Source organism: Heliconius melpomene, chromosome 12, assembly GCF_056956725.1.
Source record: "Heliconius melpomene rosina isolate 202511_hmr_F chromosome 12, ASM5695672v1, whole genome shotgun sequence".
NCBI lineage: Eukaryota > Metazoa > Arthropoda > Insecta > Lepidoptera > Nymphalidae > Heliconius > Heliconius melpomene.
The window spans coordinates 13259263-13277792 of record NC_140400.1 but is presented as its reverse complement, the minus strand read 5'-3'; the positions used below and the strand labels follow the sequence as shown (position 1 = coordinate 13277792).

At 34.8% G+C, this 18530-nt stretch overlaps 2 protein-coding genes across 4 annotated transcripts; one reads left to right on the top strand and one right to left on the bottom strand.

The window, feature by feature from the left end:
* The first annotated feature begins 124 nt into the window (after positions 1–124).
* LOC146533981 (translocon-associated protein subunit gamma) lies at positions 125–1747 on the top strand. The gene is made up of 4 exons (XM_085194249.1): positions 125–460; positions 561–780; positions 883–1014; positions 1522–1747. Exons 1-4 carry the CDS (start codon positions 328–330, stop codon positions 1586–1588), a joined length of 552 nt encoding a protein of 183 aa, XP_085050375.1. The 5' UTR covers positions 125–327; the 3' UTR covers positions 1589–1747.
* Positions 1744–16730, bottom strand: LOC146533980 (uncharacterized). 3 transcript variants are annotated; one of them, XM_085194245.1, is made up of 4 exons: positions 16575–16730; positions 2883–4242; positions 2663–2794; positions 1744–2461 (listed from the first exon to the last, which is right to left on the bottom strand). In XM_085194245.1, the coding sequence occupies exons 2-4, from the start codon at positions 4192–4194 to the stop codon at positions 2343–2345; spliced, it is 1563 nt and encodes a 520-aa protein (XP_085050371.1). In that variant the 5' UTR covers positions 4195–4242; positions 16575–16730; the 3' UTR covers positions 1744–2342. The 3 variants fall into 3 exon arrangements, with proteins under 3 accessions (XP_085050371.1, XP_085050372.1, XP_085050373.1); XM_085194246.1 differs by lacking the exon at positions 16575–16730 and adding an exon at positions 6454–6471; XM_085194247.1 differs by lacking the exon at positions 2663–2794.
* Between the last annotated feature and the right edge of the window lie 1800 nt (positions 16731–18530).

Here is an 18530-nt window from a genome sequence, read left to right as displayed (position 1 = left end):
TAATAACATAATGGTTTCCATTGACAAATAAAAAAAATATTCTAATTGATAACCGAAGAAATGAGTCATTGAAAAGATTAGACATAGGAATAGTCTATGATTCATGTAAAAAAATTCCTAGTTTGACACGTTGTTGAATACAGTTTAAACGTCAAGTGATTTGTAAGTTAAACGTCATCGGCTATTCGATTTCCCTTGCCTTGTCAGCTGGAATCGTACACGTTTCATAAGACTCGTAGATTAGTCGAACTGTTTACTTTCTCCTGGTGTATACGCACAATTTTTAACACAACTAACAGTTACTACATTTTTTAATAAACAGCCAAGATGTCAGGGAAAGGAAATAAAGCATTTACAAAAGAGGAAGAATTGCTTTTACAAGATTTCAGCAGGAATGTTTCAACGAAGTCGTCGGCGCTATTCTATGGAAATGCTTTTATAGTTTCAGCTATTCCCATATGTGAGTATTGTAACAATTTTTCTTTGTTTTTTGTGTGGCACTTTTATTTTAATTCATATAAAAATAAAAATTTGTTGATGATATTATATTATAATTACAGGGCTATTCTGGAGAGTACATGCTTTAGAAGTTAGTACTTCATTGGCTTGGTTTGCACTAGTAACTACAGCTAGTACATGGTTACTTGCTTTGGCATACCGAAACACGAAATTCCAATTGAAACACCGTGTTGCGGTTCGCCGGGAAGATGCTGTAGCTCGCGAAATGGCTCGGAAATTAGCTGATGAGAAGAAAATGAGCAGAAAAGAAAAAGATGAAAGGTAAATTTGATGTTTACTTCTATTTGTACTTAAATAAATAAATTATGTTACAGTTAATATATTACTTTACTGCTATATGTAATGGTTGAATCCTTTTTTTAGGATTTTATGGAAGAAGAATGAAGTAGCGGACTATGAAGCAACTACTTTCTCAATCTTCTACAACAATGCAATGTTTTTGACAATTGTGATTCTCAGTAGCTTTTACTTGCTGCGCTCCTTTACTCCTACTGTGTATCCTTTTTAATTATTTTATCATGTGGTAATATACTTGATGAAGGTATTTTATAATTATAAACAATATTTTTTGATTTAACTGTATAAATTGTTTTCAAGTTTGACATGTTATTTGAAACATTGTTATTTTTTCTTTTATTACCAAGAAGTGAAAATTAAATTCACAATCATTGCATATGATATTGTGCTAATAAGGCATATTAAAACAGTTTCATGAAAGTTCAAGGAAGTTGTTTAAAAATATTGGAAAACAGCAGCATCCACCCACATAATTGTGGTGTGTTCAGCCCCACTTAAGAAATGCATTAATTTCATTTTCCTGCTCTGGTAGGCAAAGCACAATATTAAATTCTTCTAATTTACAGTATCTCAACTTTTTGAGTGAACTGTTTTAACACTGAATTACTACTCTGTTATATGTGGGACAAAGTGATGGAGACATGTTTTCTTACTTAAATCTAATTAAGCTTTATAACACTGAATTCCTTAATATTTTTTTACCAGTAATTACATAGTATCTCTTTCAGTAGCATCTGGTCTTCTGGCTCTGCTGTCAACTGGTACTAAGTGAAAAGACTGATTTTGTGTTTGTGATAATAATATGAACACAATTTTGTACCATAGTGTGTTTGAAGAATATAAATTATTAAGTAAAGTGCTAAAGTTGGTTCAGTTTTGTTTTAGAAGGAATTTATAACTATAGTCATTAAGAAATAAACACACATACAAAGTCTTTAGTTTTATTTACAACATTGTCATGTAATTAAGAACTTATGTTATCTAACTTCATTTTATAAATATTTGATACTAGATAGTCTCAAAACAAGGGTGGGTTTTTTTATAATTGTAAACACATATTAATCTTTATTAGACATTTTTCAAGAATAATAATAGTTAATAATATAATTAATCAAATAAGTCTATTTCTGAAAAAACATTTTATAATATAATTTGCTTGGAAGCTTGAGTTAAAAAAAACCAACTACTTTTTAGAATGGCTTGTGTAATATTTCGCCATTAAATATTTTTAACCATACAAAATTTTAATATTTTTTGTGGTTTTATTTGTTTTTTTATTGTTGCTATTATTAGATTTTTTCAAAATTATTAATCTCTATTTACAAAGCAAAATTTGTTGCCAGTTCTAATAACTTATCAATACAAATTTCGTAATTACTTATCAACTTAAATTTATTTACAAACTATAGCATAATCAAAGAAGCTAAATAATTCGAGTATCTACATTAGTAAAGTAGATAGATAGTGACTAGCAGTTGCACTGTCAAATCTCACTGTTCGCGCTGGAACGCTGGTTTGTCAGAGGCTCAGTACATCATGCCGACGTGCAACGGCTCTGTCCGTTGGAAGTAGACGTTAGGGTTGCTGCTGAAGGTGGGCTCGACGCTCGTGTACACGTTGCCCTCCTCCGGACACATCATCACGCCTGAAACAATATATATTGTCAGTTCTTCCGCCAAGGTGGCTAGGAAATTAGATTTAACGAGTTCAATGAGCAGAAAATATGTCAACATTTAGGTACAATGAAATTTACATTTAAAAAAGTAGTAAAATAAAAATATTGATACCTAATTGTAAATTGCCTTAAGCTTATTGTATTATGTATGCTGAAGCAGTGCAAAATTACCTGGTGGTAGAAGATAGTGATAGGGCGGATAATTGTAGTGGTAATGCGTTAGTGGGTGCAGGGGGTAGTGCGACGGAGGACACAAAGAACGTTCGTGCAGGTGCGAACCGGCAAACATAGCTCCATACGGATCTGCAAAATAACGTGGTGAACTGCAGTCAAATCCAGGTGCTAAAGCGCTAGTTCTTACTTAATAGCGCAGTTTAGATACTTAACTAACCGGCTGGCTGAGCAGGAAGCTCCTTGCGATCGAGAATAGGCGGCGGCGCTGGTGCCGGAGCTGCTGCCGAAACCATACCATACTTGACTGGTTTAAAGTGAAAGAAAGAAGGAGAATATCCCGAAGCTCCTGCTCCAAGTGAACTCAGTCCTTCCTCACGGTCTGCATCCCATCGGCCTTCACGACCTAATGCGGCAAGTCGTCGGCCTTTCGGCGCAAACATCAATGCAAATACTACAGCAAATGTGCCAACTAATCCAGCAGCTACACATGCTTCGCGGTGCTGCTCTGGCGCTCCCAGCGCTGCCGCCACCCAACAAATCCAAACCACAGCCGTTGCACCACCGGCGCCTGCAATGTGGGTTGCTTCACGGTAATTATCGCGTATGCCACGTGATCTTAAAGCTATTATGCAAACAACTGCAATTAAAAATGCTGCATAGCATAATGATAATAGTAAGTCTGATAACGGTGAGTCACAGCGCGTAGCTCCCACTGCTACTTTTGGAGGTGAGCCGCCTAACCATTGTGCACCAATAGCTACTTGAATCATTACAGCAAAAAATAATAATAATCCTTGATATGCAGCAGGTAAATATACACCACCATTTAAACTTAATAAGAACACACATTTCACAAGTAAGGACGCAAACACTACCACATAAGCTACTCCGGTACCAAAGCGCACAGCACCACACGTAAAAGCGGTAGGCGCAGCCGTAAATAATGCTGCTGTTGCCGCGCAGGTAAAAAGTCCAAAAAGCAAACTTTGACCAAGTAGGAGATGTCGCTGACTTGGTGCTTTCTTACTTGCTCCCCATACTATGAATGCTTCAAAACCCGCTATGATGATCATGCTTGCGCTAGATAACGCTAAAATTGGCACCGCCCAAGATTCTGTTCTAAGTATATTGAACTTTGGGGATGGTATTATATGAACCGGCGTCGTATTTAATGGCTTTAATGTTGATACAGTAAATACTCGGTATGTTGAAGAGGTAGACGGTGCAGACGACGGTCTTTCAGGAATAATAAAATATTCCGTGCTCATTTCTAATCGATGAGCTTCTGTACGAGTAGGCCTTCGAGGTGGTGGTTTGGTCTCAATTGGTATTTCATCTTCCTCATAGTCTTGTTCATAAGCATCGTATTCTTCATTTTCGACGTAGTGTCGCGACGCGGGTGCACTACGAGGCGCGTACGGCGCGGGCACTCGCGGGGCCAGGCGGTCGCCGAAGCGCGCCGCGCCAGCCGCCGCGAGGGTGGCCGTGACGGCCGTGACGAGCAGTGCGCACGCTGCAATGTTCGCCATCAGGCCGGGCCGGCCCTCAGCTGCCCGTTCGTCGTTGCAGACTCATCTCTGAAAATAACAAACGTCTCGTCAGTTATGTGACAGGTTATACGCCGTAGGTTGCATCGTCCCGGTTTCGCAATAACCAAACAAAGAATTTCTCAGTTAAACCGGTTTACTGGCCGTGTTGCACCTCTAGGCACCCTAACTTTGTCAATTTGATTCTCTTTGTTTGGTCCTTAAATATAAAATACTTTTTAAAAACAATGTTTATACTGTTTAAACAGCAATATAGTCATTATAAAGATGATAAATAGATAATGATTTATATGTAAGAAAAACAGATAATTAAATTGCTCTAAGTGGGACATCGAACCCACATTTATGTGTACATGGTCAAACATTATTCTACGGCGCTACGACGACAGCTTCCATGTTGGAGTGACATATTTTTAAGGATTTTTTTAAAAAGTTTAGATGTTTTCAAAGTTAGAGCAAGAAGAAAATAAAAAATATGTTTATCACAAATATCACAATAATATTTTTTATTAATATTAAATTATGATTACAATAAAGTGTATTGTATGGATAAAAACGACATACTATCTCATGATGCACATGTCTTGTGACTGGTGAGTGGTGTACAAAAATAGTAAAGTAGTCGCAGGGCTACGATCGGTCGCACAGGGGCAACGAACGTATTAATTCTCATCCCCAAGGGACACAGCCTCAGCGAGTGAGTTACCTGCGCCCGGTAACAGCTTACTTGTTTCAAGAAAACTTCTTTTTATTGGTTAGTTGCAAGTTCGAATGAGCCAAAGAGAAATAAGTTTTTATAAAATCTGTATGAAATAATGAGATTGTGGAGTTAATAATCTATATATATAAAATCGAAAGGTCACTCACTCATCACAGAAATGAAATCTCAGAAACTACATATGCTAGGAATCTCAAATTTTGCATAGGAGTTACTTATAGGACGTAGGTGCTCGCGCAGACGGGAACTTGCAATATTCGACTTCTAAGGGGTTGTTTTTGGGGTCGAAAGTTTGTATGAAACTTCATTACTACAAATGCTGGAGGAATGTCAAATTTTGCATAGACGTCACTAGGACGTAGTCATGGAGACAGAAATTAATAATAACATAGTTCACGCGGGTGAAACCGCGAGCGGGCCGCTAGTGAAAATATATTTATCTGACGAGATCGTCGTGATGCTGCGGTATAGCGTCTGTCTATAATCACGACGGTTGTAGGTTCGATTCCCACTTGGGAAAATTAATTATTTTCATTTCCTCTACGAAGGGGCACTTTAAGTTTCACCACTTAAAACGCAGTGTTTCAAAAATTCGGTAGAAATTGGGAAACGAAGTGCCTAGATACGAGGTGCCCCGTATTCTCTGCTTCTGGAAAAAAAATATCACATTTTTTAAAATTCGTTTAGGCAAGCGGTTTCGTTAATTTATCAAGATATAAACAACCGCTCGATCTTTTCTTTACATACTGCATAGCTATTATTAATATTTTTTCGAAATTGAACAATATCTCTATAAAATTGAGTTCAGGATAAGTGCTGACCACAAATTGCGATAAACCTAAAATATGCATCGGTGCCATACAAGGAAGCTTCGAAGTCAGTCTGGAGATTACGCAGACAGCTCTACGAGCCGGATCGTGACTTTAAACTTCTTATCCGAATCAAAGTACGTACACGGAGCGTATTGTAGACAGATTTGGTGTTAAAGTAACGGTGTGGCCGTGGACCTCGGGCCGGGCACTCGGTCCCACTGCAATGATAGCCGCAACGGTATCGAGTCGTGTTATCTAAATGATAAATCGCATCCAAATCTGAAGCTAAATTGTCGGTGTTCTCTTTTACCATAATAGTCGGTTTTCTTTTACGAATAGAAATCTACATTTTGGTTGCATAGTTGCCATAAATTTTAAAGTATAGTTGGAAATTATTGTGGTTATGTGATTTTTTAAAGAAAATATATAGATAGATCACAAATACAATATAGTAAAATTATATAGCGTTATATGGGATTTAGAAAATGTAATCTTTTAATAATATGAAATGTCTAGTGACGTACAGTACATTTTTTAAATTATAAAATCAGCTTCACGTTGTATCCCGCACACAGCGTGGTAGGTCGAGGCAACCAAGTGTTAAGACACTCCGTTCCCCAGACGCTCCTCCGACACCAAAGCGAAGAAGTGAAAATATTAATTTAATTAAATATTTTATTTCCTCGAATGGGAATCAATTAACTAACTCACATCCAGTTGAATTTACAGTAACACTTTGTGCCTCCTGCGCCACGACTGCCATAAGTATTGCCATGTTATACATATTTTTGATCGAGTAAATCTAAAAGCTAAATTGTCGGTGTTCTCTTTTATCATAATAGTAAATTTTCTTTTACTAAAATAAATCTACGTATTGGTACCCACAAATTTTCAAAATTCTTGTGGTTCTGTGAATTTGAAAAAAAATATTGTTACGTTTTATAGGATTTAAAAATTGTAACCTTTTAATAACATTTAGTTTTTAGCAAAGTATAACATTTTAAAAATTAATTTTGCTATATTATATTTACGATCTATCTATATATCTACATCTAGTACATCTAGTATAACGACATCGCCATAAGATATTGTTTGTGAATCGTGATCGTGGCCTTATAAAAAATATTAGTTATCCGCAACGCTCGTGATACCACATTTGCGGCTGTTGAGACTTCAACGAACTGGAATTATTTGATTCGAATACGATACGAGACTAATACCTACTATGAATGATTTTTTGTTTAATATTTTTGATTACATGTAGATACTTGTCTACAGTATGGTCAACGAGTAGTGGCCGCCTGAAGTTAGTTGTAGATAGGTGTGTAGATTTCATTTCAGTATTTTCTTGCTTTTGATTATTTCCTTCCCAAGTAAACAATGTGCAAATGTTCGCAAAGCCTAACTTTAGGGCGGCCACGACTCATCAACCGTTCTGCATTTGTTCTGTTCTGTTTCTTATTTTATAGCTTTTAGGCGTGCCAGTAGAACACAGTTTATTTCGCCAATGTCACGTAGAATGGAGACGACACGATGAAGTTTGGTCAATTAACAATAAAAAAGTATCACTTAAAAGACTGAATGAAATGTATAAAAATAGAAGGTCTAATTAGATAAACCACCAATCAAAATAAAAAAAAAATATTGTATTTGAGTATCCATATAATGTGACATTGGCGAAACGCCATAAGCTAAGAACTGAACTGAACTGTATTTGAGTATACCTAGACCACTAAGAATTTTAAAGAGCTGGTAGTATTTCAGTGTTCTTTTATCTATAACCTTACATCTTTTAAATTTTATGTGATGTTTTAAACAAATTGAAATAGAAAATAATTTAGTAATGACAGCGTAGAAAATCCATTTAAATATATTTCTAATTTCTACGCTAAAATTAGTTGTCAGTGACAATTTATGACAGTACATTACAATGAAAAATACGAGAAGCCATAAATGAATGCTTTATTTACTAACATTTAAAATTATAGGTATTATAATTAGGTACTTTAACGAATACCGAGCGAACTATTCCTGAGTAGTTATTTTTATAGATAGGTACTAGATATATTCCCATATTACTGTTCTTTTTTATTTTAAACTATAACTATTATAAATACAATCCATCGAATCCCACAAGTTTTTAGTATCTTTTGCAGTCTCGTATGCTGTGTTTACAAGCTACAAGCAAGCTTGCGGAAAATGTGCCATATATAACAGGAAAAGTCAAAGATTTCCATAAAACTAAGTATCAAATGACAATGAGACCTAAGGAAACAAACAGAGCGTTGTGATGTGCGGCCGCGCGTTGTAAAAGTAACAGCGGCGGCGGCGGCGTGAATACTCTGAGTGAAACTCGGCTGAACTGATTGCAAATACTGCCATGTCACATTCCGTACTTACTAACAATTATTCAACTTGATATTCCGCTTGCATCATCGATCTGGTCTTCTTGGCAAGACCCTGGTTGAATAACAATTAATGAGAGTCATTCAGCTTATTAGTTCCGAACTCTTAAGCTGATATGTCGTCTTTTTGAAAAGAGCAACTGTTGAGTTTCTTTCTGGCTCTTCTCAGCAGAACTGCCTTCCAAACCGGTGGTAGCTTCTTGTTCATATGTTCATTCGACGATTCAAAAGTGCTTATCATAATTGCCTATTTGAATAAAGAATATTTTGAATTTGAATTTGAATTTTTCGGACAATGTTCTAGATTTTTATAGCTGCTATAGCTTCTATTAGTTATTTTATCGTAAAGTAATTTATTTATATTATTAATAAGAAATATTATGAGGCAGTCGCAGCATAGAGGAACAAGCGTGCGTGTAAATGTTTCGGATTTGGGTTCGATTCCCACATGGGAGAATAAATTATTTAATATTTACATTTCCGTGCTCCGGTAACAAGGCAACGTGCGGGGTTGAGTTCCACCGCTAACGACACACGACAACACGCAATGTATTGAAAATTCGGCGAAAATTGGAAAACGAGGTACCTTAGTACTTGCCGGTTGCATATACAGCATAAAGCTAAAAACAAACAGTATTAGTTTCAAGTGGCAAATATTATTTTGAAAAAAATTAAACTAATAATTTGTTTTCTTTTTTACATACACAGATATGTAATTAATTTCCTAGTAAGCATTTGTTTTATTCTTTTCTGGATATTTTTCTTAAAGTATATTAAATATAAGTTCTATACCTATCTACCTATTATAGTCATGCAATGTTGCGTTAGCTATAAACAATGCAATTTATGTGAAAATTCGCGAAAGCTAATTAAATCTATTTTTTTTATTTTTACAATCATTTTATGATTATAGGCAAACTTGAATTAATTATAAGAATAGAATTTATAAAAGTATAATATATCAAGTTTTATATCATCATTTTTAATAGTGTATTTAAATTTTAAAAGGTAACAAAACAGGTTTTATACCTATTACGCGATCGGCTTACGAGATTATAGAGATTATTAATTTGTTATTTATTTAGCTCTATTAGAGAATACGATACACACTTTTACTATAGAAATTCTAAATAATAGAAAGTTTTTTTTAATTAATTAGAAAATTTATAAACAAAAACATGATTTTCTAGCTATGTGATACCGTCTTAGCTCAGTGGAACACCGTTTGATTGTAAATGCGATGGTTGTGGAATCGATGTCTACTACTGTAATTAAAATTATCTCTGTCTAATAGACAAATGATTTGAAAATGGAGTAGAATGGGACCGGACTTGCTACTACATTCCCTTCGCCTACCCAGCTATATGTGAAAAAAAAGCGTAATAAATAACGGGAAAAAAGTTAGTGTAAAAATTAAGTTAGAATAGTATCTATTTCTTATTTTAATCGTATCTATTTCTCATCCTTTTTAATATCGTTTAGGGTTCCGTACCTTTTAAGGAAAAAAGGAACCCTAAAAAGACTACTTTGTCGTCCGTCCGTCTGTCTGTCAAGAGCACTTATGAAGCTTGGAATTCAAACCATATACTTAGATCTACGGGCCCATGATTTGCTAAAAAAACATATTTCTACATTTACTTAATTAAAAATAAAAAAACAAAAACCGCGACTGCATAAAACTAAAAAGAAAAAAAAACAAGCCCAATAGTTTGTTAGGATTAACAGTCGGGACCTATAAATTATGTGGGGTTCCTGATAAGGATGTAATTGATTGAAGAATTACTTATACTCTTCTTCTAGACCTGATTTTTTTATGTTATCAGAAAGTGCATATATGACAATATTTTCTTTTACCGCTGTTTTCATATCTCTAAAAGTTTGGGTAGGTTGCTTTTGGTCCACATTTAGACCTTCAAAATACAATTTGAACCCTCAGTTACCGAGAACTAATAGCTATAAGGGTCATAATCAGAAAAGTGGACATTTTCGAATTCGTAACGTAACTGATAAGTAACAACACTGATAATGTTTGTTACGAAACTGATGACATAAGGCATTATACACAACAAAATAACGATATTATATGAATAAAACTATTGTTTTTTTTATTTAATGAGACACAGATCAAAATTTTAAAGGTTCAATCGTTGAATTAACAGATTATAAATGTAAGAAGAAAACATAACAAAGTGAGAATATTAACAATATAATAATGCTAGTTCGTAACGTAATAAACTTATATTTCTAGTTAGAGATCACAAAGTTAATGATAAAATTAAATTCACTTTAAAATATATCAAAATTTGAGTCGTTATCATTGGAATTAAGTTTAATGCTTTGTAAGTGTTTATTCCGCATATCTTCATATTTAATAGGATTGGTCTTTTTAAGACGTTCGATAGATATAGAATCTAAAAAAAAAAAGCATTTGTTTCAGCATTTGACATAGGAGCTTACGCTTACTGAAAATACAAAAATATATATCAAAAAATAATAATCACAAAATCACAACTAATTTCAGAAAGAATAAAAATAAATTTTAACTAAATCGGTTCAGCTGTTTCTGAGATTAGCGTGCACAAACACATAGACAAACAAGCAAACAAGCAAAAAAACTTAAAATCATTATTTTTGGTTACTTTACGTTATGAAAAGTCACTAATATTTTTTTTCATATGCCAGCAATTTTTTTTTCTTATATACATATCTTCCATATACAAGCACCGGTTCGATAAAATTTTATTATAAACATATATAAGAAAACATTGGTACCGTAATTGTGAACTAGGCTTCATATTTTCTCAGTTTCGTTACGTAACGAAATATAACGAAATTGAGAATGAAGTCTGAGAAATTCTAACCTTTTTAAATATTTGCTCATAAGCCACGTGTTGCATGTGCAAGCACTGACGTTCTTTTTTGAGATTTTGTAAAAAGAAGCAAATAACATAAACAAGAAAACCAAATTATAGAATACTTACCAAAATAAAAGCCGTTTATAACCCTGAGATGTAATTTTACGCATTCCCTTTAAAACATTTGAACCCCTCAACTGCTGCGAGAACACTACTGGTTGTAGCTACGACAGCATTGACTTTTAGAATAATGGTGCCACAATAAAGAATAATATTAAACACCATTCAAAATAATTGCGTTCATAATTTAATTGTACGTTACTAGCCCTGAGTAACGAAAAGACAATATTTTGGGACAAATTTAGTTAATTAATATATATTATTTATTAAATAATGTATCAATAAAAGTAGTTCTATTTAATATTATGCATAAAGTAAAGTAATATAAACATATCTGAAATCAAATAAAACCATAAATATTCGTAACAAACCAATTTTTAAAAAGTAAAGTGGTGAATGGGACACGAAAAATTGTATGGAAGCATTTTGAAAAGTTTTTTGCAACTAACAAAAAATACTATTAATAGCCTTAATACATTTAAGATATTACAAAAATCTTTAAGTTAATAAGTAAATTTATCTTAAATGGCAAAATATTTAAATTATCTTTAAAATTGTATTTTTAAAACGCATTCAAAGTAGCGGGACAAGAAAAGACACAAAATGTGCACTTTTTCTGATTATGACCCATAAATAAAAAAAAGGATTCTTCAAAATCCGTCCGTAGCTTTTGCGAGAATCCCAAACTGTATTTATTTTTGTCTGAGAATTATAATAATCACATGTTTGGATGGACAAAAACCGCTAATAGTATTTTATTAGGTTATATTCAAATTAATAAAACTGTCGGAATTTTACAATTTTATTATACCTATAGATTTTTACAATTCCATAATATCTTTCAGACATAACAAAGCTCCATGCAAAACTAATTAATTACAAAAGATTTTTTTTAAATTACCGTTAAGCTTTAGAGCTTTTCAAGCTTCCAAGTGTTGTTATATCATAATCGTATGAGTTATAGGTACACAAAATAATATCAGGTTATTCTAAAGCATATTTCCATACATATTATAGCTAAAATATATTATAAGATCTCGCTGTTTTATATCCAATCGCGACGATAAAGGAACATCGTAAATATATTGATATATCGCAGTACTCATATTTCTGGCATGACACCTATTTAAAGGTTCATTACCCTGGACCATAGTACATAATTTATGATGATAAACTCGCAATAAGGAAGTGAGTGAAGTTCACCTTAGTACCTAAGTACTTAATGTAAAAGACGATCTTACCACAAATGCTGAAAAACGTAAAATTATAATTTTATTTTAAGCTCTCATGTTTTATGTGTTTGTTCATTTTTATCGTGATTGTATTCTCGTTTTACGATAGAACTTGCAGTTATTACCAATAAATAAAGGGAATCGCTATTAGTTCCCGATAAGTGCTTGGAAATTTATGCAATAATAAAGATTGTTCGTTCGAAAGTAAGTAATTACTGTTTTATCTTATTGAAAACTACTTATTATGTCTGTCTTTATGTCCAAGTGATTACAATACGTATTGCTTTTACTTTTGTATGTATGTATTGCCTATGAAATTAAATTAAACTATTTTTTTTATTATTTTTAGTCAGACACAAAAGTAAAGCACCAAAAAGAAACAATAACAAAACGAAATATGGAATCAAGCCAACGTTTCGTATAACCCCGCGTCGACGAATACCACACAAGAGCTTTATTTGCTCTCTCATGGGAGGAACAGACTACAAAGTAAACATAGGGCATTCATTGGTTGGTCTCACCTTGTTAAAGATTACAATACTGTAGGTATTTTATGATACAAACTTATAACATAAATAATCTAATTAATAATTGACCCCAGTCGTGGGGCAGGTGCACAAGAGTGTGACTGTAAACAGGATAGGTTGTGTGTTCGATTCTCATTCGTGAAAATGAAATATTTAGTATTTCCATTTCTTCCATCTAATGATGAGGCAGAGCGCGGTGTTGACTTCCGCCGCTTATCGGCGGAAAGTGGGGAACGAAAACAAAGTATCTCAACACTAGGTTCTCAGATACCCTCTGTCTACCCTGCTATGTGCGGGGTAAAGCATGACGATAAAAATATTTTAATTATGCAGGTAATAAACTTTAAAGTGATTAGTAATAAAAAGATGATGCTCAAAATTAGCAATACACTATCATTCTTTGCCGAGATATTATGTAAAAGAAAGTAGTAGTAGATGTTAACGATATGACTTTGATGTTAAGTTACAACTTAGGTTAGGCTAACAAGTCGGTCCGCTTTTAAGAGACCGATTACAATCGATATTATAAAAAAACATCTCAATTTCCCGACAAAGCACTAATTAGTCAGTGCCAATATTAATCATTTGTTTTTTATTTGCAGTGATTAATTATTTAACTCTAATTGAAAAGGAATGATGATGATAATTGTCTCGACCGACAAACTCGAACCGACAACCGTCGCGTTTACAGTCACACGCCACGACGGCGTCGACTAAACATCTTATATAAATTAATGTAATATAATAAAATGGTAGGCTAACATGGGAAAGAGCAAACAAGAAGGAATTGTTCCAAAATAATACTTTAAATACGTATAAACTTTATACGTATACAATATTAACAAATGCAAACTTTAAATACTGACCAGACCAAGTCCAAGACACCAGAATAAACAAAACCTTTGGATTTTATGTTTTTTTTTCAGTTCTCAGAATAACACAGACTGAAATACTAACCTGAATGACCAACACACCCACCCCCAAACATAACATCTCGAGGACTTTGGCGAGGGCCATTCTGGGAGTCGTCGCTCCAAGGGAAAAAGAAACCCCAAAATGCTCTGCCTCTAAGGCTGCGCGCCAAACTAGCACCGAAGAAAGAGAGGACATTCCGGGAGTCGAAGAAACTCCAAAATGTTCTGCCTCTAAAGCTGCGCGCCAAACTAGCACGCAAGAGAGAGAGGTCAAAGCCCTTTTCGATACCCAAAATCAACGGGAACAAAAAGGACATCGCGAAGGCGTACTAGAGCACAACAGGGGCAACATAACACTACCTGACCTAACAATGGCCAGAAGCCCAAAGGAGCATGCTATAAATGCGTTCATCGAGTTCTTAGCCACATTAAAGGCAACCCGCGAGGTAAACACCAATGTCTGTAAAAAGATCCTTCAGACTTTCCAGAGAGGGAACTTCAAACTCCTGGAAGTGGAGCTCGATGAAGCCAAAGCCGCCATCTATGACAACGTCAGCTCCCGCGTCATTCACGGAAGCATGACGGGACGGGAGTAAATGGCGGCCTATAGCAGCACCAAGGACTTTATAGGCCTGGTCGAAAGTGTAAGAGTAGACGATCCCCCCAAATTCCTAACATCAGAGAGCGACCAAGTGGTAGTAGTGGCCGAATGCACGAGAGTGATGCTGGACGATAGGATACTCGGAATGGCAAACGCCATTTCAAGCGATCCTGAGCCGGGCGCAGCCTTCGTGAATTGGGAGCTACCAAAACTTTCCTGGGTAAATGGGGTTCCGGGGTGTGGTAAGACAACTCACATTATCAAGCACTTCGATGAGGACACGGAAGTAGTAGCGACAACCACAGTAGAGGCCGCGAAAGATCTAAGAGAGAAGCTGGCGCACCGCCTTGGCACGAAAGCGACAAAGAGAGTGCGAACAATGGCCTCGATCTTAGTCAACGGTTTTCATGAGGGAATAGTTATAAACCGGCTAACGGTGGACGAAGCCCTCATGAACCACTTCGGGGCCATTGTTATGGCGGCCAGACTGTCAGGAGCGAACGAGGTCACACTCATCGGAGATATCAATCAGCTGCCTTACATCGACAGACAAAATCTATTCGAACTAAGGTACTGCAGGCCTAGCTTGACAACCAACATCACATGCGAGTTGCCTTGCACACATCGGAGCCCAATGGATGTCGCCTATGCCCTCGCCGGAGTATATAACAGCATTTACTCCGCAAGCCCCATTGTCCACTCCCTAAAGGTTCTCGGATACACCGACGCGCGAATACCACACTGTAATGACGGCACCCTATATCTGGTCCACACGCAGGACGAGAAGAGGCAGCTGAAAGACCAGGGATATGGAGCTGGAGCAGGTTCGCGAGTCATGACTATTCATGAGGCCCAGGGGCAGACCTTCGCAGACGTCGTCATCGTCCGAACCGGACGCGCACGGATCCGAGTACATGAGAGCGTCTCTCACGCAGTCGTCGCAGTGACGAGACACACCAACACCTGTGTCTATTACTCTGACGATGGCGGTGACGCAATAGGCAACTTCATCAGCCGAGCGGTGGGCGCTTCATTTACGGAGGTGGTGGAGGCGAACCTAAAAGGGGCAATGTCACAAAGAGATGATAGGGTGATAGAGGCACTGATCCAAAAACTTAAGGAAGGCGTTCTGCATAAGCCAGGCCAAATCTAATAGGCGAAGGTGTTCTATACATGTATAAAGTAATTATATAAAAGACAATTATATACGTAATGTACTATAATAATATATGTTAAATAAGTTATATATGTTAATAACATTTAAAAAAAAAAAAAATGTCGGTAGGGGTCTCATCCAACCCCTCTAGTATAAGCTCTAGATATAAGTACAGTTAAAATTGTCCCAAAATTAAGTACGCCACATTAAAATAACTTTCATAAAATAAAAAAAGGCACGGGCAACTATGCGCCCGTGGAAGTAGCTGTTAAAATAAAAAAAATAAAAAAATGATTTTGTACATTTATATTTTTGAATTCACTGCATTACAATTTAAAACTAAATTATTAGACTAAAATAATACCTATATAGCTGTGTTTTAATTCTTTTGTTATTAAAAGAGAAGAGAGTTGATTCTGAACTTATTTTTTACTTACTTTGATAAAAAATTATATATTCAAATTTTATCTAAATGTTCTTACGAAAAACATTCTCAAACTGCCATTATATATTATGCAATCTATGCGAGAAACGTTATTAGCATTTCGGTTATGTAATTTATGAAGGCTTTTCACTAATACGATAACTAATATACATTGTAAATTACATGAAAATATTTTTAATACTAACCATTAATCTTTACTCATTTGAGATATTTATTGTCTACCAAACTCTATGTAGATCCAATCTTTTTCTCCGCATAATATATTAGATACCTATGTATGTTTTTGTGGGTATTTTTATAATAATCCACTTTACTTTAGCTATAGTAATATAGTTTAATTCAGTAACAGTAAAATATTAAAAACAAAACAAAAATCCAATCCAATGCAAAAGACATTGTTTGATAGTACGAGATGGTTGCGGGTTCAGAGAAGGCAGTATTTATAATTGTTTTGTATTGAGGTGTATATCATTAGGATCACTGAACAACGCGAAATATACGATAAAAATCATAAAAAAAACAACAAAAAAATACATGAAGGCACACAATTGAATGAAACAACGACATAATTACTTACATGGTCTATAGTTTTGTGTGATTTTTATTTTCCAAAGCACTTCATACTAGGTAAAGTTATCACTGGGCATTCTTATCGAAGGCGCGAGAGGCGCGAGAGGCGCGTACAAGAGGCACCACGGCTAAGGACAAACTAAAAGAATATCCGACTCCGAGTGGCCGCCAAGCGTGACGGATGCACGTGAACGATGCGCGGACACATCTCTAGCAAGAGCAGCACGCGCACGGGCGACTGTCGACTCACCAGCCGATACGAAGGTACAAAGATCTAATTTTTATGACATTAATGATGATTTAAAGTGTTATGTGTGTTATTACATAGGAAAGAAAAATATTTATTTAGAAAACGTGTAAAAATTTGAACTCGCGCCTTTTGAACGGTTTTCAAGAGGCGTGCAGTTGCATCGGTAGCTCGATCGCATCGCATTAGATTTATTTATTGGTAAAAACACACTAACAACATATATTTTTTAAATATACTGCATAATGTTTATCACTATTAATTTTTATATGCTAACATTTAATTACCCAGTGTGCGCAGCGTCTTACAGGGTCGTGGTCAACGAGCACGGTCGAGACTCGAGGCATCTTGACTCTCGATTCGAGTTTCGCGCTTCATTTTTTGATAATAGCAGGTTAGGTTGCGTCATATATATGTGTATACAATATACATATTATATATTATATTCATATACTTTAGAGCAGTAGGTATTTAAAGCTATATGTTCATTTTTAAAACAGAATACTATTTTACTTCATTTGATAAATGTTAAATATAGAAGAGTACTTAATTATAATTATAAAATAATGAAAGTCAACATGCAGTATTTCTTAAGGTATCCATACTATTTTTTTTTTTTTAATTAATAATAATCCCACATAGACAAACAAATATACCATATTGGGTTCTTAATGATACGTTATCTTTAATGAGTAATCACATTCATTATTACTGTAATAGTTCTTACACATGCCTACCCAGTAGGTAATTCTATTTAAAACTGGATACTATAAATAGTAGTTCTTGATTAGTGGTTTATATAGAAGACGTAAGTACGGGAACTTTATGCTTATTAACTTTTTTCATTATGTGAGAAAAAAATGTTTATCTCACTAGTAATTTCTTGAATAAACACAAGACTGCACAACTCGTTTTCGCTGACTTGACCAGTCGTTGCGTCCATTACTAGGTTTGTGCAAGACTTAATCGATCCTGTAAATAAATCTTAATGTAAATTTAATTTTACCTTTGTTCAGCTATTGGAAACTAGTAATTGTTAGGTATACATAATGGCACAGGTGAAATTAAATTGTTACGTAGAGAATTATGCAGGGAAATCTTAGATTTACGGTAGGTATGCCTGCTGTACAATCGTCTACGGCTTTATGTTCAATTTAATGGCTCACATTAAAGGCTTATGCATATTTAAAAAAAAATATTGTATAATTTATTAATGATTATTTCTTTTTAATATATAATTTGTTTTTTAATGTATTAATTAAATTATACCATTGACTTTAAAAAGAACAACTGTTGAGTTTCTTGCCGGCTCTTCTCAGTAGAACTGCTTTCCGAATCGGTGGTAGATTTTTGTTTATATGTTCATTCGGTGATTAAAAGGTGCTTATAATAATAATATTTTGAATATTTGAATTTGGAATTAGAATTTTACTATAACTCATCACTCAGTGTGGTAAAAATGTAAAAAAGAAATTGTTAATTTTCATGATCATAAGTACTGGACAGTACCACTACCATCTATATATATAAAATCGAAAGGTCACTCACTCATCACGAAATCTCAGAAACTACATGTGCTAGGAATCTCAAATTTTGCATAGGAGTTACTTATAGGACGTAGGTGCTCACTAAGGCGGGAATTTGTAATATTCGACTTCTAAAGGGTTGTTTTTGGGGTTGAAAGTTTGTATGAAACTTCTTTACTACAAATGCTAG

Bases quoted from the DNA above. Each gene is read 5' to 3' on its own strand.
- LOC146533981 (XM_085194249.1), top strand. From the start codon at position 328: ATGTCAGGGAAAGGAAATAAAGCATTTACAAAAGAGGAAGAATTGCTT. The intron at 461-560 runs GTGAGTATTGTA...TTATAATTACAG, and splicing joins AGTTTCAGCTATTCCCATAT to GGCTATTCTGGAGAGTACAT. The intron at 781-882 runs GTAAATTTGATG...TCCTTTTTTTAG, and splicing joins AGAAAAGAAAAAGATGAAAG to GATTTTATGGAAGAAGAATG.
- LOC146533980 (XM_085194245.1), bottom strand. From the start codon at position 4,194: ATGGCGAACATTGCAGCGTGCGCACTGCTCGTCACGGCCGTCACGGCC. The intron at 2,795-2,882 runs GTTAGTTAAGTA...GTTATTTTGCAG, and splicing joins GCTTCCTGCTCAGCCAGCCG to ATCCGTATGGAGCTATGTTT. The intron at 2,462-2,662 runs GTAATTTTGCAC...ATATTGTTTCAG, and splicing joins TCACTATCTTCTACCACCAG to GCGTGATGATGTGTCCGGAG.